Source organism: Diabrotica virgifera, chromosome 3, assembly GCF_917563875.1.
Source record: "Diabrotica virgifera virgifera chromosome 3, PGI_DIABVI_V3a".
NCBI lineage: Eukaryota > Metazoa > Arthropoda > Insecta > Coleoptera > Chrysomelidae > Diabrotica > Diabrotica virgifera.
The window spans coordinates 251,805,517-251,827,105 of NC_065445.1; the positions used below are offsets into that span (position 1 = coordinate 251,805,517).

Genomic DNA, 21,589 nt, shown 5'->3' on the forward strand with positions numbered 1-21,589 from the left:
TTTCGTTAATGTAAAAGTCTTATTTTCGAAATAGCCTAATAAGTAATATGGCAGCTAGTAGGTGTTGTTTAATTATTTTCGGAAATCTAGTTTTCTTTGGAGAATATTAAATACAAGTATGCATTTCTAATCCTCTATTACAAAATTAGACCCAATTAGCAACATAATACCGAAAACCGCATGTCGATACCTTTTTTCTATCTCAAGATATCTTAAGAAACGTATAAATTTTAAACAACTGTTAATGTCACCGGTAAACGAAGTTAAGGAAAAGTAGTGTGCTATGGGAAAAACAGAGAAACATTTTCCAGATGTAAACGTATATAATTAATTAAAACAGCAATAAGACAAACAACACTATAAAATTTAACAAAGAAATAAAAGCAACTACTTACTTAGTGACGACCTAAATGTTCAAATTGTTGTCCATCATTTTCGATGCAAGCAAAGAGTAGATTGAACAGCAGTCTCAATTTCTGCTTTCGCAATGCTTTGAATGGCGTTTCGTATTCTCTAGATTCTAGATAATGTTTTCTCGAGTAGTGGGCCTAGCGGCAAAAACATGGTCTTTAATCCGTCCCCATTCCACGCTTCTGACGGCAAAAACATGGTCTTTAATCCGTCCCCATTCCACGTTTCTGACGCCCACTTTGAAATCCTAATAACAGAGAACACATCAATTAAACAGGTTGAAGAATTCAAATATCTGGGAGCTGTAATAAACAGAGAAGGCCTAGGCAACAAAGAAATTCAAAGGCGAGTTGAACAAAGTAGGAAGGTAGTAGGTTGCTTGAATTCCGTGTGGTGGGATAAAAATATATCCAGAACTACAAAATTAATGATAGGAAAGACATTTGTGGAATCGGTACTCATGTATGGAAGCGAAGTCTGGACATTAACAGCAGAGTCCAGAAGAAGGATCAATGCTGTGGAAATGGACTACATACGTAGAAGTGCTGGAATCTCCCGATTGGACAGAATACGTAACGAAGAAATAAGAAGAAGGATGCAGGCACACGATACAGCGGTAGACAGGCTCGAGAGAAGAAGCCTAAAATGGTTCGGTCACTTACTTAGAATGGACGACCAACGATGGCCAAAGAAACTCCTGAAATGGAAACCCCCAGGTAGGAAGAAAAGGGGAAGACCAAGACTATCCTGGAATGACACGATAAGGAAGGCCATGGAAGACCGAGATTTGGAAGAGGAAGATGCCCAGGATAGAAATAGATGGCGGTTAGGTGTGGGGATGCGGCGTCAGCCGATATGACACCCCTATATATATATATATATATATATATGTTACACTTGAAGTTTCCGCGGGAGCTATATGTGCTTTCTGTTGTTTTCCGGGTTTGACTCCGCGTTGAATAATTTTGGTTTTGATAAAAACCATTATTTTGACGACGTTTCGGCAAGATCTCACTTGCCATTGTCAAGTCAGGTAGTTCCGCTTCTCGCTGCTGCTTGAAGTAAACTGAATTTTTACTCACGATACCGTCGCTTATGTAGTTGATCCTGATGCTGCTTGCCCTGCGCGAACTCTGGCTCTTGTTATTGGTCCGGTGTAGGTTGCAGTCGTCGGCGGGATGTTACGCGTGGATGTTGCGGCCTGATTTATTTTGGTCTTTTTCTTCAATACCGTTTTCCAAGTTGTAGGAAGCCGTTGCGCATCATCTCTTTGGTTTAAGCCGTTGGGATTTCTTTCAATTTCTATCGATTCTCTGATTTCCCGTTTTCTTTTTATTTCGATGTTGGCTAACATCGTTGTTTGGTTCAGGTTTATTGTGTGTCCTGTATTTGCGACATGTTGAGCCAGGGATGACGTGGTTTCTCCCCTTTCGATAGCATTTCGGTGTTCTTCTCGTCTTACCTGGATTCTTCGGTTGGTCTGTCCAATGTACGACTTTCCACAATCCCCACACGGAATCTCGTATACACCTTGGCTTTCTAACGATATTTTGGTCTTTGGTGTTGCTAAAATAGTTGAGATCTTTCTGTCCGTATTAAATATCGTTTCTATGTTGTGTTTTCTCAGCACTCTCCCTATTTTCTCTGTCGTACCCTTCACATATGGCAGAATGGTTTTGCCGATCGGCTTATTGTCTTCTGTAGGGTCCTTATCTCTTCTTCGAGCATTTTGAGCTTTTTCGATGTTGTATGTTGAGAAGCCGTTTTTTCTTAACGCTGTTTTCACGTTATGCATTTCTTCATTTTGATGTTCTTGGTCTGTCAGTCTTTCGGATCTTGTAATCAAGGTTTTGATGACTGAATGCAATTGTGCAGGATGGTGGTGTGAAGCAGCATTTAGATATCTATCGGTATGTGTCGGTTTCCGATACACTGTATGGCCTATGTGTCCGTCTTGTTTCTTTATTATTAACACATCTAAGAATGGAATTTGATCGTTTTCTTCCAGTTCCATGGTAAACTGAATTTTATGGTGGATATTGTTGATGTGTTCTAAAAAAGCCTTTAGTTTTTCTTCTCCGTGGGTCCAGATAATAAAAGTGTCATCCACGTATCTAAGCCACAGTTTGGGTTTGTATTCAGCTGTTTCTATTGCCCGCTGTTCTATTTCCTTCATAAACAAGTTCGCTATTACTGGTGACAGTGGAGAACCCATCGGTGCTCCCTCAATTTGTTTATATCTTTGTTCCTTATAGATGAAATAAGTGTTATTTAAACAGTGTTTGGTTAGGTTTAGTGTATCCGGTGATATTGGATACTTTTTGCTTATGATGTCCAGTGATTCATCTATAGGAACATTCGTGAAAAGTGAGACAACATCGAAGCTGACTAGCAAATGTCCCGGCTCAAGAGTCACACCTTTTATACGCTCGATGAAGTGGCTCGCGTTCTTGACGTAAGAATCCGCTTCTTCCGCGTATGGTTGCAGCTGTTGGGCCAGAAATTTCGCCAGCGGTTGTAAGGGAGATCCGATGGAACTCACAATTGGTCGCAGTGGTAATCCTGCCTTGTGTACCTTGGGTAGGCCGTAAAATTTTGGGCATCTAGATGACTTCTCTCTAGGTATGAGATGGACCTGTTGTTCTTTATTGATATTTGAGGCTTTGATCTTGGCTTTTGTTATTTTCTCTAGATAGGTTGTCGGGTCTGACGAGATGCTTTGATATGTTGTATCATTTAAGATGTCGTTTATTTTTGTTTCGTAGTCTTGAATATTCATCATTACCGTAGCGTTGCCTTTGTCAGCTGGAAGCACGATGATTTCTTTGTTGTTCTTCAAATTATGTAAGGCTTCTTTCTCTTGCCGTGTTAAATTTCTTTTTGGTGGTTTAGCTGTTCTTAATATTTTTGATACGTCTTGGCGTATGATCTCGGCTGTTTCTGCTGGGAGATTAGTAATTGTAGTCTCTACCTCAGTAATGATGTTTTCTACGGGAATGTATGTAGGTGCAACAGCAAAATTGAAACCTTTTGCAAGAACACTATTCGTGGCTTCATCCAGTGTCAGATTTGAAAAGTTATATACTAAATTGTTTGTTTCTATTTGTGGATTTTCTTTCTTTTTTGGCCGCTGTTGTAGTAACAAATTTTCAAACTTTTTAATTTGTTTGGTCTTAGTGAGATCAGCATCTGTTTCTGCTCGAAAGTTTGTCAGTTGTTCAAAGAAATTCCATAATGTTGGATGGATTGTGTTACTTAGTTTAAGATGCAGCTGTAATGATTCTGCATTCATTTTGTCGATGTCTCGTCTGGTATCATGGATTGCCTCTCTAATAAGCGCCAGGCTTGCTCTTCTTAAGATGTTTTTAGTTTTATAGTTGTTTTTGTGAAAAGTGAGCTTCATACAAGTCGGTATAATGCTTTCGTCACGGCAGCGTTCTAAAAACGTAAGGTTGCATAACAACGTCCTTCGTTTCGATCGTAGTTTTTCGTATCTTCTGATGTCTGGTAGAATTTCCTCCCCGTAGAGGTTAATTATGTTACACTTGAAGTTTCCGCGGGAGCTATATGTGCTTTCTGTTGTTTTCCGGGTTTGACTCCGCGTTGAATAATTTTGGTTTTGATAAAAACCATTATTTTGACGACGTTTCGGCAAGATCTCACTTGCCATTGTCAAGTCAGGTAGTTCCGCTTCTCGCTGCTGCTTGAAGTAAACTGAATTTTTACTCACGATACCGTCGCTTATGTAGTTGATCCTGATGCTGCTTGCCCTGCGCGAACTCTGGCTCTTGTTATTGGTCCGGTGTAGGTTGCAGTCGTCGGCGGGATGTTACGCGTGGATGTTGCGGCCTGATTTATATAGAAATTGAAAGAAATCCCAACGGCTTAAACCAAAGAGATGATGCGCAACGGCTTCCTACAACTTGGAAAACGGTATTGAAGAAAAAGACCAAAATAAATCAGGCCGCAACATCCACGCGTAACATCCCGCCGACGACTGCAACCTACACCGGACCAATAACAAGAGCCAGAGTTCGCGCAGGGCAAGCAGCATCAGGATCAACTACATAAGCGACGGTATCGTGAGTAAAAATTCAGTTTACTTCAAGCAGCAGCGAGAAGCGGAACTACCTGACTTGACAATGGCAAGTGAGATCTTGCCGAAACGTCGTCAAAATAATGGTTTTTATCAAAACCAAAATTATTCAACGCGGAGTCAAACCCGGAAAACAACAGAAAGCACATATAGCTCCCGCGGAAACTTCAAGTGTAACATAATTAACCTCTACGGGGAGGAAATTCTACCAGACATCAGAAGATACGAAAAACTACGATCGAAACGAAGGACGTTGTTATGCAACCTTACGTTTTTAGAACGCTGCCGTGACGAAAGCATTATACCGACTTGTATGAAGCTCACTTTTCACAAAAACAACTATAAAACTAAAAACATCTTAAGAAGAGCAAGCCTGGCGCTTATTAGAGAGGCAATCCATGATACCAGACGAGACATCGACAAAATGAATGCAGAATCATTACAGCTGCATCTTAAACTAAGTAACACAATCCATCCAACATTATGGAATTTCTTTGAACAACTGACAAACTTTCGAGCAGAAACAGATGCTGATCTCACTAAGACCAAACAAATTAAAAAGTTTGAAAAATTTGTTACTACAACAGCGGCCAAAAAAGAAAGAAAATCCACAAATAGAAACAAACAATTTAGTATATAACTTTTCAAATCTGACACTGGATGAAGCCACGAATAGTGTTCTTGCAAAAGGTTTCAATTTTGCTGTTGCACCTACATACATTCCCGTAGAAAACATCATTACTGAGGTAGAGACTACAATTACTAATCTCCCAGCAGAAACAGCCGAGATCATACGCCAAGACGTATCAAAAATATTAAGAACAGCTAAACCACCAAAAAGAAATTTAACACGGCAAGAGAAAGAAGCCTTACATAATTTGAAGAACAACAAAGAAATCATCGTGCTTCCAGCTGACAAAGGCAACGCTACGGTAATGATGAATATTCAAGACTACGAAACAAAAATAAACGACATCTTAAATGATACAACATATCAAAGCATCTCGTCAGACCCGACAACCTATCTAGAGAAAATAACAAAAGCCAAGATCAAAGCCTCAAATATCAATAAAGAACAACAGGTCCATCTCATACCTAGAGAGAAGTCATCTAGATGCCCAAAATTTTACGGCCTACCCAAGGTACACAAGGCAGGATTACCACTGCGACCAATTGTGAGTTCCATCGGATCTCCCTTACAACCGCTGGCGAAATTTCTGGCCCAACAGCTGCAACCATACGCGGAAGAAGCGGATTCTTACGTCAAGAACGCGAGCCACTTCATCGAGCGTATAAAAGGTGTGACTCTTGAGCCGGGACATTTGCTAGTCAGCTTCGATGTTGTCTCACTTTTCACGAATGTTCCTATAGATGAATCACTGGACATCATAAGCAAAAAGTATCCAATATCACCGGATACACTAAACCTAACCAAACACTGTTTAAATAACACTTATTTCATCTATAAGGAACAAAGATATAAACAAATTGAGGGAGCACCGATGGGTTCTCCACTGTCACCAGTAATAGCGAACTTGTTTATGAAGGAAATAGAACAGCGGGCAATAGAAACAGCTGAATACAAACCCAAACTGTGGCTTAGATACGTGGATGACACTTTTATTATCTGGACCCACGGAGAAGAAAAACTAAAGGCTTTTTTAGAACACATCAACAATATCCACCATAAAATTCAGTTTACCATGGAACTGGAAGAAAACGATCAAATTCCATTCTTAGATGTGTTAATAATAAAGAAACAAGACGGACACATAGGCCATACAGTGTATCGGAAACCGACACATACCGATAGATATCTAAATGCTGCTTCACACCACCATCCTGCACAATTGCATTCAGTCATCAAAACCTTGATTACAAGATCCGAAAGACTGACAGACCAAGAACATCAAAATGAAGAAATGCATAACGTGAAAACAGCGTTAAGAAAAAACGGCTTCTCAAAATACAACATCGAAAAAGCTCAAAATGCTCGAAGAAGAGATAAGGACCCTACAGAAGACAATAAGCCGATCGGCAAAACCATTCTGCCATATGTGAAGGGTACGACAGAGAAAATAGGGAGAGTGCTGAGAAAACACAACATAGAAACGATATTTAATACGGACAGAAAGATCTCAACTATTTTAGCAACACCAAAGACCAAAATATCGTTAGAAAGCCAAGGTGTATACGAGATTCCGTGTGGGGATTGTGGAAAGTCGTACATTGGACAGACCAACCGAAGAATCCAGGTAAGACGAGAAGAACACCGAAATGCTATCGAAAGGGGAGAAACCACGTCATCCCTGGCTCAACATGTCGCAAATACAGGACACACAATAAACCTGAACCAAACAACGATGTTAGCCAACATCGAAATAAAAAGAAAACGGGAAATCAGAGAATCGATAGAAATTGAAAGAAATCCCAACGGCTTAAACCAAAGAGATGATGCGCAACGGCTTCCTACAACTTGGAAAACGGTATTGAAGAAAAAGACCAAAATAAATCAGGCCGCAACATCCACGCGTAACATCCCGCCGACGACTGCAACCTACACCGGACCAATAACAAGAGCCAGAGTTCGCGCAGGGCAAGCAGCATCAGGATCAACTACATAAGCGACGGTATCGTGAGTAAAAATTCAGTTTACTTCAAGCAGCAGCGAGAAGCGGAACTACCTGACTTGACAATGGCAAGTGAGATCTTGCCGAAACGTCGTCAAAATAATGGTTTTTATCAAAACCAAAATTATTCAACGCGGAGTCAAACCCGGAAAACAACAGAAAGCACATATAGCTCCCGCGGAAACTTCAAGTGTAACATAATTAACCTCTACGGGGAGGAAATTCTACCAGACATCAGAAGATACGAAAAACTACGATCGAAACGAAGGACGTTGTTATGCAACCTTACGTTTTTAGAACGCTGCCGTGACGAAAGCATTATACCGACTTGTATGAAGCTCACTTTTCACAAAAACAACTATAAAACTAAAAACATCTTAAGAAGAGCAAGCCTGGCGCTTATTAGAGAGGCAATCCATGATACCAGACGAGACATCGACAAAATGAATGCAGAATCATTACAGCTGCATCTTAAACTAAGTAACACAATCCATCCAACATTATGGAATTTCTTTGAACAACTGACAAACTTTCGAGCAGAAACAGATGCTGATCTCACTAAGACCAAACAAATTAAAAAGTTTGAAAATTTGTTACTACAACAGCGGCCAAAAAAGAAAGAAAATCCACAAATAGAAACAAACAATTTAGTATATAACTTTTCAAATCTGACACTGGATGAAGCCACGAATAGTGTTCTTGCAAAAGGTTTCAATTTTGCTGTTGCACCTACATACATTCCCGTAGAAAACATCATTACTGAGGTAGAGACTACAATTACTAATCTCCCAGCAGAAACAGCCGAGATCATACGCCAAGACGTATCAAAAATATTAAGAACAGCTAAACCACCAAAAAGAAATTTAACACGGCAAGAGAAAGAAGCCTTACATAATTTGAAGAACAACAAAGAAATCATCGTGCTTCCAGCTGACAAAGGCAACGCTACGGTAATGATGAATATTCAAGACTACGAAACAAAAATAAACGACATCTTAAATGATACAACATATCAAAGCATCTCGTCAGACCCGACAACCTATCTAGAGAAAATAACAAAAGCCAAGATCAAAGCCTCAAATATCAATAAAGAACAACAGGTCCATCTCATACCTAGAGAGAAGTCATCTAGATGCCCAAAATTTTACGGCCTACCCAAGGTACACAAGGCAGGATTACCACTGCGACCAATTGTGAGTTCCATCGGATCTCCCTTACAACCGCTGGCGAAATTTCTGGCCCAACAGCTGCAACCATACGCGGAAGAAGCGGATTCTTACGTCAAGAACGCGAGCCACTTCATCGAGCGTATAAAAGGTGTGACTCTTGAGCCGGGACATTTGCTAGTCAGCTTCGATGTTGTCTCACTTTTCACGAATGTTCCTATAGATGAATCACTGGACATCATAAGCAAAAAGTATCCAATATCACCGGATACACTAAACCTAACCAAACACTGTTTAAATAACACTTATTTCATCTATAAGGAACAAAGATATAAACAAATTGAGGGAGCACCGATGGGTTCTCCACTGTCACCAGTAATAGCGAACTTGTTTATGAAGGAAATAGAACAGCGGGCAATAGAAACAGCTGAATACAAACCCAAACTGTGGCTTAGATACGTGGATGACACTTTTATTATCTGGACCCACGGAGAAGAAAAACTAAAGGCTTTTTTAGAACACATCAACAATATCCACCATAAAATTCAGTTTACCATGGAACTGGAAGAAAACGATCAAATTCCATTCTTAGATGTGTTAATAATAAAGAAACAAGACGGACACATAGGCCATACAGTGTATCGGAAACCGACACATACCGATAGATATCTAAATGCTGCTTCACACCACCATCCTGCACAATTGCATTCAGTCATCAAAACCTTGATTACAAGATCCGAAAGACTGACAGACCAAGAACATCAAAATGAAGAAATGCATAACGTGAAAACAGCGTTAAGAAAAAACGGCTTCTCAACATACAACATCGAAAAAGCTCAAAATGCTCGAAGAAGAGATAAGGACCCTACAGAAGACAATAAGCCGATCGGCAAAACCATTCTGCCATATGTGAAGGGTACGACAGAGAAAATAGGGAGAGTGCTGAGAAAACACAACATAGAAACGATATTTAATACGGACAGAAAGATCTCAACTATTTTAGCAACACCAAAGACCAAAATATCGTTAGAAAGCCAAGGTGTATACGAGATTCCGTGTGGGGATTGTGGAAAGTCGTACATTGGACAGACCAACCGAAGAATCCAGGTAAGACGAGAAGAACACCGAAATGCTATCGAAAGGGGAGAAACCACGTCATCCCTGGCTCAACATGTCGCAAATACAGGACACACAATAAACCTGAACCAAACAACGATGTTAGCCAACATCGAAATAAAAAGAAAACGGGAAATCAGAGAATCGATAGAAATTGAAAGAAATCCCAACGGCTTAAACCAAAGAGATGATGCGCAACGGCTTCCTACAACTTGGAAAACGGTATTGAAGAAAAAGACCAAAATAAATCAGGCCGCAACATCCACGCGTAACATCCCGCCGACGACTGCAACCTACACCGGACCAATAACAAGAGCCAGAGTTCGCGCAGGGCAAGCAGCATCAGGATCAACTACATAAGCGACGGTATCGTGAGTAAAAATTCAGTTTACTTCAAGCAGCAGCGAGAAGCGGAACTACCTGACTTGACAATGGCAAGTGAGATCTTGCCGAAACGTCGTCAAAATAATGGTTTTTATCAAAACCAAAATTATTCAACGCGGAGTCAAACCCGGAAAACAACAGAAAGCATATATATATATATATATATATATATATATATATATATATATATATATATATATATATATATATAATCCGTCCCCACAAATAAAAGTCTAAAACAGTTAAATCTGTTTCTATTCAATCTACTCTTGAAAGAGTAAATGCTTGCATTCAAAATGATGGGCAACAATTTGAACATTTAGGCAATCACTAAGACTAAGTAAGTAGTTGCTTTTATTTATTTCTTTGTTATATTTTATAGTGTTGTTTGTCTTATTGTTGTTTTAATTAATTATATACGTTTACGTCTGGAAAATGTTTATTTGTTTTTTCCATAGCACGCTACTTTTCCTTAACCTCGTTTACCGGTGACAGTAACGGTTATGTTTAAAATTTACACATTTCTTAAGATATCTCGAGATAGAAAAATGGTATCGACATGCGGTTTTCGGTATTATGTTGCTTATTTAGTCTAATTTTGTAATACAGGATTACAAATGCATACTTGTGTTTAATATTTTCCAAAGAAAACTAGATTTCTGAAAATAATTAAATAACGCCTCCTAGCTTGCATATTACTTATTAGGCTATTTCGAAAATAAGACACTTACATTGAAGAAAAAGAGCTGTTTTCAACAAGACCAAGTATGCAAAATTCGATTTAGCGGAACCGGACTTACAGCCATTTTTTCATAAAAGGTTCCCACTCACCCCCAGCTCTTATTTGCAAAGGTCGACTTGAAACTTGTAAAATCAAATATGCGCACAATTTTATGAAGAATACGATGATTGAATTTCCAGTGTCTTTTTATTAGGTAAATTTTGTTAAATTTTGATTTTTTTATTTTTCATATTCAATTACGCCCTCTAGCGGTGGATCCACAATTATGAAATTAATTTCCAGGCTTTTCCCGAGGCAACTTTGGTTATAAATATTTTTTTCTCAAAGCTGTACTATAAACGGTTCCTGAGATATGGCCGAGAGCCATTCTTATTGGGACACCCGGTACACTGTAAATCTCGATTTGGGAGTGCTCCTCGTAACATTCAAGTGTCATGGTTTGTTTATTTCTAGTGCATCTTTATTGTGATTGTAGTATAGGACGAGCAATGTCCTATTTTAAAGTGAGTTTACCTTTGCTCGTTAATAGCCCATTTCCAAGCCAACTGTGAAGGAAATCGTAGAAAGCACCTTTTTCTATATGTTTTGAATTGTTTAATATGAGCTGGAAAAAATGTATTAGTTGGTTTTATACAGTGCGGTGGAATAAGTGTTGGCCCCCCCCTATTAAGTTGTTTATTTTAAGAAAATAAGCAAAACGCTCGGACAGGTCGATTTTTAAACTAACCATAGTATATTATAGCATCAACGTTTCGAACTTTACGCGATCCCTCTTCAGGTGACAGGCATAACTTTGATTTTTTTAAATGGGAAAGTACATCATGTGACCCCTCATTTAAAAGCTCTTAAAATACTATTTTCAAACATGTATAATACTTTAATCCTGTTTGAGAGCGTAGGTGTAAAATTTCGGTCGAACTCTTTTTAAACGGATTTATTTTTTTCGATTTCTGAGAAAACTAATAAGTATTTTTGAAAAATTTAAACGCAGAATCAAAGACTAGATTATTACCGAGGGCTGTCAGTCCCTTAGAATAAACAAAAAGTTTCTTTTGAATGATATATTTGAAATTAAAAACCACACTAAATTTTCTCTTTTTTTCACCACTGTGACTTATTAAAATAAACATTATAGGAGTTCTCAGGGACTTTGGACCATCGAGAATACTGTAATATTTCATTCTGCGTTTAAATTTTTCAAAAACATTTATTAGTTTTTTCAGGATTCGAAAAAAATGATTGCATTTAGAAAGAATTCGACCGAAATTTTGAGCCGACGCTCTCAAACAGGATTTAAAGTATTATACATGTTTGAAAGAGCTTTTGAATGATGTGTCACACGATGCGCTTTCCCATTTAAAAAAATTAAAGTTATGCCTGTCACCTGAAGAGAGATCGCGTAAAGTTCGAGACGTTGATGCTATAATATACTGTGGCTAGTTTAAAAATCGACCTGTCCGAGCGTTTTGCTTATTTTCTTAAAATAAACAACTTAATAGGGGGGGCAACACTTATTCCACCGCACTGTATAATAATTTACTTATAATTTGTCATAAAACAAATTTTTCATACCTCAATGTCTTCTGGAGCTATTAGATTAACAATTGCAAAAGGTAAACTATGTTGTTGATATATTGGATGGTATGCCTTAGCATTGGCCCTATCTCTTTTAAAAACATCCTCTGTAAAAAAAATGTATTTAAGAAAATTTAAAAAAATCTGTTGAAATAACCATGAAAATGTTTTTGTTATACATCTGTAAAAGTTATACATCTTTAGGCGCGACTGGGAAAAATGTTGAGGGTGGATTTTTATAAAAATGACAGTATGAAGTACATGCATACCGACAGTATGAAGTTAAGTGCTAAATCTTTCAAGTTACGTATGTATCAGTACAAATAATAGAATTCAAAAACGATGCACCTATACTATCCTATAAATCCCTGGAACGACGTCTCCTTGCATTGGAAATGGACTTCTGGAGAAGAGCAACTAGAAAATCAAGGCTTGAAAAAACGCAAAATGACCAAATCAGAAATATGAGGTAAGTTAAGTCAACCATCATAGATAAAATTCAAAAGAGACCACTGATCTGGTATGGACAGGTAGCAAGAATGGACGACGCCAGGCTGCCAAAACAAATTTTAAAATGGACGACAAGGGAAACAAGGAATAGAGGAAGGCAGAAACAATCCTGGCTAGCCAGCATTCAGAAGGCAATGTCAGAAAGGAACCTTCACCCCGGCGAATGGAAGGACCGATGTAGCTGGAAACTGGGAACCACAAGACGGAGAACGTTAAAATAAACCGGAATAATAATAATAAGAATTTTGAGACTGCTCAGAAGGCCTTCTATCGAAAACTCAATTCCACCGTAGAAAATCTCGATAAGTCTTACCAAAGCCAAGAAGAAATTCATGAGTTTTGGGGAAATCAACTTTCCACACCAGCTGCTCTTAACAACAATGCTGGATGGATAGAAGATACGACACAGAACTGCCATCACTACTTACACTACTACTCTCTATGAACCCTTCACCACTGAAGAAGTCTCAACTATAATCAAAGCCTCAGCTTCATAACTGGAGATCTCCTGGACCAGAGGAAGTTCAAAACTTCTGGCTTAAGAAGTTTTGGGGAGTGTTCACGATTGCTTATCAACACTAATTAATAATGTTATTTCTAATCCGGAGGAAACACCATTATTTCTAACTCAGGGAACCACTTATTTAATGCCGAAGGATCAAAATAACACCCAAGATTCAGCCAAATACCCCAATTACTTGTCTTCCAACTTTGTATAAATTGGTCACATCCTGTGTAGCCCGGCGTATCTACCAACACTGTGCATTGAATAATATCATAGAGCCTCAGCAGAAAGGATGCGCTAAGGGTTCCATGGTTGCAAAGAACAACTTATCATCGTCTCAGTCATTTCTAATCAAGCATATTCCAAAAAGAGGAACCTATTTACTACCTTCATTAATTACAAGAAGGCCTTTGATTCAGTGCCGCATGAGTTGCTTATAGATATATTGAGAATATATAAATTCGATGATAATGTAGTGACCTTTTTACAGCATATAATGACAGAGTGAAAGACTAGAATTCACCTTCAAATACCTGGTGAAAATAACATCGAAACTGAAAATATCGCAATCGCCCGGGGCCTTTTCCAAGGAGATTCGTTAAGTCCACTGTGGTTCTGTCTAGCTATGAATTCACTTTCTCAGCTATTGAACTCCACTGACGCAGGTTTTAGCATAAAAAATAACAACAATGTGGTGGCGAAGCTTAATCATCTGTTGTATATGGATGATTTCAAATTAATGGCTTCCACTCGAAACCAACTAGATGAGATGCTAAGAACTGTAGAATCCTTTTCAAATGACATTAGTAGGCACTTCGGACTAGACTAGTGCCGTGTTTTAAATATAGTCAGAGGAAAATTACAGCCCGGAGGATTCGATATGCAAAATGGCCAGGACATCGAGGCCATGGGTGAAAACGATATGTATAAATATCATGGAGTAAAGCAAGCGCGAAATATTGACCATAAGCAAATGAAAACTGAGATAACTGCGGAGTTAGTCTGCAGTAGAAATTTATTTAAGGCACTAAACACCTACGCATGTTCCGCGCTTAGATATTCGTTTGGCATTGTTAAGTGGACAAAAACGGACATAAAGAATCTTCAGTGAAAAGTAAGAACACACCTCACAAAGGCACAAAAACACCATCTCAAAAATGCAGTAGACAGAACGACACTATCACGGAATTTAGGATTAAGAGGACTTATGGATATAGGTGAGCAATTAGACAAACAAATTGCTACTTTAAGAACTTATTTTCAGATGCAGGCTGAGACATCTACTCTACATCGCGCTATCTGCGCAGTAGATGATGCAACAGCGATCAAACTGAGGGAACCAGAAATGCGCATAAACCACCTCACAAAAGACGAAAAAATGCGCACCTGGATGGGTTAACCTCTGCACGGGCGACATCCCAATGAGGTCAGCCAAGACTATGTCGACAATACAGCGTCGAACTATTGGTTTACATCAGGAAAGATGTTCCCTGAAACGGAGGGTTCATTACTGGCCATTCAGGATCAGGTTATACCAACCAGAAATTACCTGAAATATATCGTCATCAAAGACCCTCAGGTTCAAAACGACAGATGCCGATATGGATGTCAAGCCCAAGAAACCATCCAACATATTACCGGGGGCTGCCAGGCATTTGCTGCAACTGAATACAAGGAACGGCATGACTCAGTTGGAAAGGTCCTTCATCAAGAGATAGCTATCAAACTGGGACTTCTCCAAACGGACCATCTCCCATATTATCAATACGTCCCTGAGAGTATGCTTGAGGATGGCAACTACAAGCTATACTGGGACCGCACTGTGCTCACAGACCAAACAGTGGCACATAATAGACCAGATCTCGTACTAGTTAATAAATTAACAAAAGAAACAACACTAATTGATGTGGCGATACCTAACAACAATAATCTACGTAGTAAATTTACTGAAAAGATCGCCAAGTACAGAGACCTGGAAATTCAAATACGGAGACAATGGAGAATGCAAAGTACCCAGACAATACGGATTATTATGTCTACTACTGAAGTCATTCCGAAGACCCTCCTCGAAAGCATAAAAAAGCTGGGTCTCAATGAAAATCTTTATAAGACCATGCAGAAAGCTGTGCTACTCGCGACAGCCAGAAGTGTACGAAAATTTTTGTGACATACACCTGCATACCAAGTCACCTAGGGCTCGATAACGTGGAAAGAGTCCCACCAGAGCTCAATCCTTTTGATACCGTAGGTAGGTATCTGGGGTGAGTGAATTGTACCCTTAGAGGGAGTGATGGCTAAATCTGGGATAAAAATTGAAAGCTCACCTGGCGCATAAATAACTTTTAAAAAGTGGGTAAGACAAGTATAATTTCAAATTTTTAGCAAAATCGATTAAGCAAAAAAATTTAGAAGTATTGGCCTGTTTTCCTCCAGTGACTGGACTAATACACGTAGGTAATCAGCATAAAACAATAATTTAGATCCAATTATGATAAAACAGGTTTTTGAATGACTTCTACAATCAACTAGTCACTTAAAATGTATTTATATGTTATTATTAAAACGCACATTTGCCGAAAAATAGAATTTATAAACAATATTTCTAGGGAGATCTCTTGAATTTTAAACAAAGAAAAAAAGAAACACGCTCTTCTCGTCCAAGGACATTATAGACCAGAGGATTTCGATCACGACTCAACCACGAGTTCAACCACGAATTTATCTTTTATGCCTTTTTGTGTACTATCATAAAAATATGGTATGATAAAAAAAATATCATATGAGATAACCAAGAGAGGGGAGGATGACATAGACTCGGAAATGGTCAAATACATGGGAGAAGAAGGGATAAACTGGTTATGGAAAATATACAAAGAGGCATGGGAAAAGCAAGAAATCCCAAAAGACAGGCAAAGTAACCTTATAGTGCCAATATACAAAAAGGGAGAACACGTCAACTGCGAAAAATATAGAGCAATATGTTTATCATCGGTATGTTTTAAAAGATATACGAAAATATAGAGAAAGAACTGGGAAAATAACAAGTAGCGTTTAGACCAGAAAGTCAGATAAACGATAACATTTACATCATTAGAAATATAATAGAAAGAAGTATTGACTCGGGGGTAAACCCATTCTGGCATTCATAGATCTAAGAGCAGCGTTCGACTCTATAGAAAGAAAAAATATATGGCAATGCTTGCAGAACATGAAAGTACCACTTACACTGATAAAAATAATTAAAAGTATATGCAGAGTAGTAAAAGGACGTGCACAGATAGCAGGAGAAAGTACTGAAGAATTCAACTAGGAAAGAAGTATCAAACAAGGGGACAGTCTTATTCCGCTACTATTCGCTCCGAGCGTTAACAAAGTGTCAAAGCAAAATCGACCGACCTGCTCATGGTGGCGGTTTTTTGAAATTTTATCAGGACGCTTTGTGTATGTTTAAATGAGACATTTAAAAAAAATGCCGTGTCACGCTAGTGATATTATGTAATAATATAAAGAGAAAATAAAAACGCACTTAATCTGATATAAATTCTTCACTTTCCAATATTGATTATCAGTTTGATTTTGTATACATAACCTCACTATCGCAGTTTATGTAAATAAATCTTTATTAACGAAAAAGAAAATATTTTTGTTGCACTATAAATTACAGTTTAAATTAATAACTAATGAATTCTAACAATTGTATTCGGTTATTATCACTACAAAATAAAATATTCAAGTTTAACAAAATAATCCCATAAGACTCAATGTTAAAACGTCCTTACAAAATCTGACAACATGTCACGTGACGTATAAGTAGAGGGGAGACGCACGGAGCCAATTCATAATGAACAAATTGACTAGAAATACTGGAGAAAGAACCCACCAAATACAAAAAATAATAGGATACCAAAGATTATAGCCAGTAAAAATAGAAGCATTCTTGTATGCGGATGACGTAGTCCCTATATCAGATTCCGTGACAAAAATTCAAAAACTTATAAACATAAGGACAGAGGAAATTAAATTTGGAAGAGAGAGAAATTAAAAATGGAAATAAATATCGCGAAAAGTAAAATAATGGAAAATGAATAACCAAACTAAAGCTCGTGATACACATGCAATCTTTAAGTACGCGGGTTTAAAGATCGCGGACTTACTCGGCTCGCCGTCGGTGATACACGGCAGACTTAAAGTACGCGGTTTTAAAGATCGCGGTCGCCGTCGGCAGACTTACTCATACCTCATTGCAATGTCGTCGAGAGAAGATGCTTTGTGCTATTTAGGAATTTTATCATATTATATTTTAAATACTAATAAAAAAAAGACGAAATCGAAAAGTGTGGATAAAGCACTGGCTTACGCAAAGAGAGCGTTTATCACAAGTGAATTTAGTTAGAGAGTTACGTGGAGATAAGGAAGATTATCATGTACCCAAAAAGAATAGAAATGTATTACTGGTTTCATCATTTCATTACACTGATATAGCAGACTGAATAGACGAAATTAGCAACACGCCAGAGATGATTTTATTCTATAATGATATTGTAGGTACATAAAATGGCGTCACCTTATAATTTGTCTAGAAATATTAAGCGGTGGCTACTTGTAATTTTTTTTATGGGGTTCTAAATATCGCCAGTATAAACATTTACCTAATAACCCTAATAGGGAATATACTAAACAACGAAGACAATTATTTATTAAAAAATTATAATAGACCTAGTAGAAAGTTATTTTCAAATTAGGACTGCATCCTCAGAATGACTTTCTCATATTCGATAAGCTGTTATGAAATACATACTCTGGAATGCCTACACAAAACCGACCTTATCCAACCACCAGGTAAAAGGCATTTCAAACACAGCACGAAAAGGAAAACCAGATATTTTGCACACTTTGCAAAATGTTACTTATGCATGGATCCTATCGTAGCCTGCTGTGAGAAGTGTGTTTAGCAAAAAATTTAGAAACTGTCCTCGGATGGTAATATTTTCATCAGGAGGATAAAACAGCCTATAAATAATTAGGTTTACTAATTAGGTTTAAGGTTAATAATCAAAAATAATTTTTCCACCTACCTCTACCGAAAGTATACTTTTCCGGACCTGATTATAGGGAGAAAAGTTGTACTTTTCCTCCCTAGGGAGGAAAATATTTTTACAATATCTACAATATTAGATATCCTGTACAATATCTATTTTCTATTATTTAAGTATCTATACATTTTAACGTTTATTTAAAAACACTCTGTATTTTGCAGAATGGTAAAAAACAGTAAATTGTTATTTTGATTTAACAATGTTTACATTAATAATTTGACTTATATTTGACAGTTGACAGTTATATTGTACCTACTTGTTAGTTTTAGTTCTAATAAATTTTGTTGGTTAGTTACATAAATAAATTAAGTAAAAATGAAAAAATGACTTGTTATTTGAGGAAGGTGGAAAAACCATATGTATAACATGGGAGTAAAGTGCCTTTTCCTCCCTTGAATGATTACTGCCCTCCGCTACGCGTCGGGCAGTAAACTTCATTCTCGGGAGGAAAAGTAGCACTTTCCTCCCTTGTTATACAAATAGCTACAGTATAGCTTAAAATAGTGTTTTACGGTTTTCTCAAAACTTATAAAACGTAACTTGTCTCCTTTCAATAATAAATGATTGAATTATTTCTAGGCAATTTCCTTAATTAGTGAAAATATAAGTGTAACTTTAAACGCAATAACATGATGGCTCGAGGCTCGCGGCTCGTGGAAGTGATACACGTACGGGTTACGAGTAAGATTTCAAACTTATTGGATCGACGGCGTACTTACTCGGCGGACTTAAAGTACGCGTACTTGCGGTGATACACGTGCGAAAAAGGTCGCGAGCCATAAGTTCGCGTACTTACTCGCGTGTGTATCACCCCTTTTAGACTTTTTAAAATAATGGACATCGACGAAAAGGAAGAAAATGAAATAAATATAAAAGGCAACAATACTCAACTGGAAATAGTTACCGCATATGTAGTCCATTAAAATGTTACATTTTTAAGCCATACCTTGCATTTGTTAGAGGAGTCAATTTTATTTCTTTATTGTGTAGGGGGGATCAGTAGAAGCTTAAGTTCAAGTTTTTGGGGTCGCCACCCTTGTCCCCCGGCCACCATCTTGGAAATGGAGTGCAAAGGGGTTTCGCGCTATATCTCGTAAACTGTCAACCCTACGGTAAAAGAAATTATACATAAAATGTATAAAATTAAATTTTCTACAATTTTGTTTCTATTACTTTTTATCGTCAAGTGACCAACAAAAAAGATATAAACAAAAATATGTAAAAAATTTTTAACAAGTTTCCTTTTTGAGGTTATAACTTTTTTTCGGTTCCTTTTAAAATAAAATAACATGATAGCAATTTTGTAGAGGGTTTTTCAGCGAACAATTTCTACTATAAAGTTGTTTAATTACATTTATTTATAAAGGTGTTACAGCGCTCCAAACTTGACCAGATTCTCGAATGCTCATAGGGATTCAATAAAAACAAAAGCTAGGCTTACTTTTCTATTTATATATATTTTTTATTCATACAATTTATTATGATTTTAACATTCCTATGCTATTATTAATCTGTTTTTGACCTTTCTCCCGACTATAAAACTTATAACCCTAAGCATATATAGAAACGGACCAAGAAGTTGTTTGATGACAAATTCGCAGGTTCAGAAGAAGAATGACGCAACAGCAAAATGCAAAATTCTTAAGAAGAGCAAAAAACGATTTTTGATATCAAAATCATAAAGTATGATCAAAATTAGCCATTCACCACACCGTGGTCAGGATCTCGAGATTTAAGCGTTTTTTGGGTTGTGCCGCTTGTCTATGAAGTAACATAACTTTTTTCCTATTGTATATTTTGACTTAAAATTTTCCAAAACACTTCTTCATAAATTATATTTTATTGTTATGTTGGTTAGAATTATAAACTAAAAAGTTTGTCACTCAACTTTTTTAAGTAAACATTAAACTAACGAAATATGATGACAAAATGTTTAAAAGTTAACAACTCCTTTTTTAATGTGTTTCTGGCCAAAAACATTGTGGCCAAATTTCATTGTTATCTACATACTTCAGAGATGACACAGTAAAATTCTCAAAAGGAAATATTTACAGCGACCAAAGATATAGCGAGGTCAATTTGAAAAATCATCAAAATAGATTTTTGGAATTTTTATATAAAATTTAGGTTTTGAACATGCTCCACCAACTCTAGATAAAAATAAACTTCATATTCGGATTCAGCGACCTCGAAAACATAAAAATAGAAAAAAATGGTCATTCACCTTAAATTTGATTTTCGTGGTCGGCATAGCGGTTGATGCCGCTCGCCTAATAATATATGGATAGAAAAATATTGTTTTTACTGTATTCCTATGAGAATTCGAGAATTTGGTCAAGTTTGGAGCGCTGTAAAACCTAGATAATAAATGAAATTAAACAACTTTATAGTGAAAATTATTCACTGAAAAATTCTCTACAAAATCGCTAAAATGTTATTTTATTGTGAAATAAACGGAAAACAGTTATAACCTCCAAAAGGAAACTTCTTACAAAATTTTCTCTTATTTTTGTTTATAACGTTTTTGTTCGTCACTTGACGATAAAAAGTAATAAATATAAAATTGTAGAAAATTTAATTTGCTACATTTTATGTGTAATTAAATTTTCTGTAGGATTGCTAGTTAAGGAGATACAGCGCGAAAGCCCTTTGCACCCCTTTTTCCAATATGGCGGCCGGGGGACAAGGGTGGCGACCCCAAAAACTTGAACTTAGGCTTCTACTGAACCACCCTACACATTAAAAAAATAAAATTGACTCCTCTAAGAAATGCAACTCTAAATGTAATATTTTAATGGACTAATGATTATCTTGGAAATAAAATTAATAATGATGGAAAAATAGACCTCCAAGTAACAAACTGTACAAAAAAATCAAACAAGTACTACGCACTAGCACCAATTCTGAGGAAAAAAGAATTCTCCTAAGAAATAAAAATGAAAATATATAATACGATTTTGATACCGACGGTACTAGATGCGAGTGAAAATTGGACTTTACGGAAAAATCATAATAGTAGGATAAACGCAATGGAGATGAGACATCTACGAGCCATAGCCGGAAATGCCAAATGAGATAGAATAAGAAATGAGGCAATAAGAGGAATTTCAGGCCAGGAACCAGAACAAAATAATAAAGAGACTATTAAACTGGTATGGACATTTGATGAGAATAAAACCCAGTAGAATAACGAGAAAAAATCACGAAACAAGAAATATCACAAAAAAAGGCAGACCGAGGAGAAAATGGATATATCACATAGCAGATGCGGAAAAGATTAAACATAAAACAGGAAATTTCCTTATTTTTCGCACCTTTCCCAATGTAAAATTTTTAGTTTTCACGACCTGCCGTTAAG

The 21,589-nt window shown here is 37.1% G+C and overlaps 1 protein-coding gene across 2 annotated transcripts in view; it reads right to left on the reverse strand.

The window, feature by feature from the left end:
• Window positions 1-21,589, reverse strand: part of LOC126881695 (cytochrome P450 4C1-like) — a 121,210-nt gene that overhangs the window by 81,432 nt on the left and 18,189 nt on the right. Inside the window, exons 2-3 of one of the 2 annotated variants that reach the window (XM_050646103.1) lie at window positions 12,118-12,227; window positions 11,059-11,149 (exon numbers count right to left, since the gene is read on the reverse strand). The exons of the other annotated variant lie outside the window; for it this stretch is intronic. Coding sequence (XP_050502060.1) covers window positions 11,059-11,149; window positions 12,118-12,227 — 201 coding nt within the window. The remainder of the gene's footprint in view (window positions 1-11,058; window positions 11,150-12,117; window positions 12,228-21,589) is intronic. 2 annotated transcript variants of the gene reach the window in all.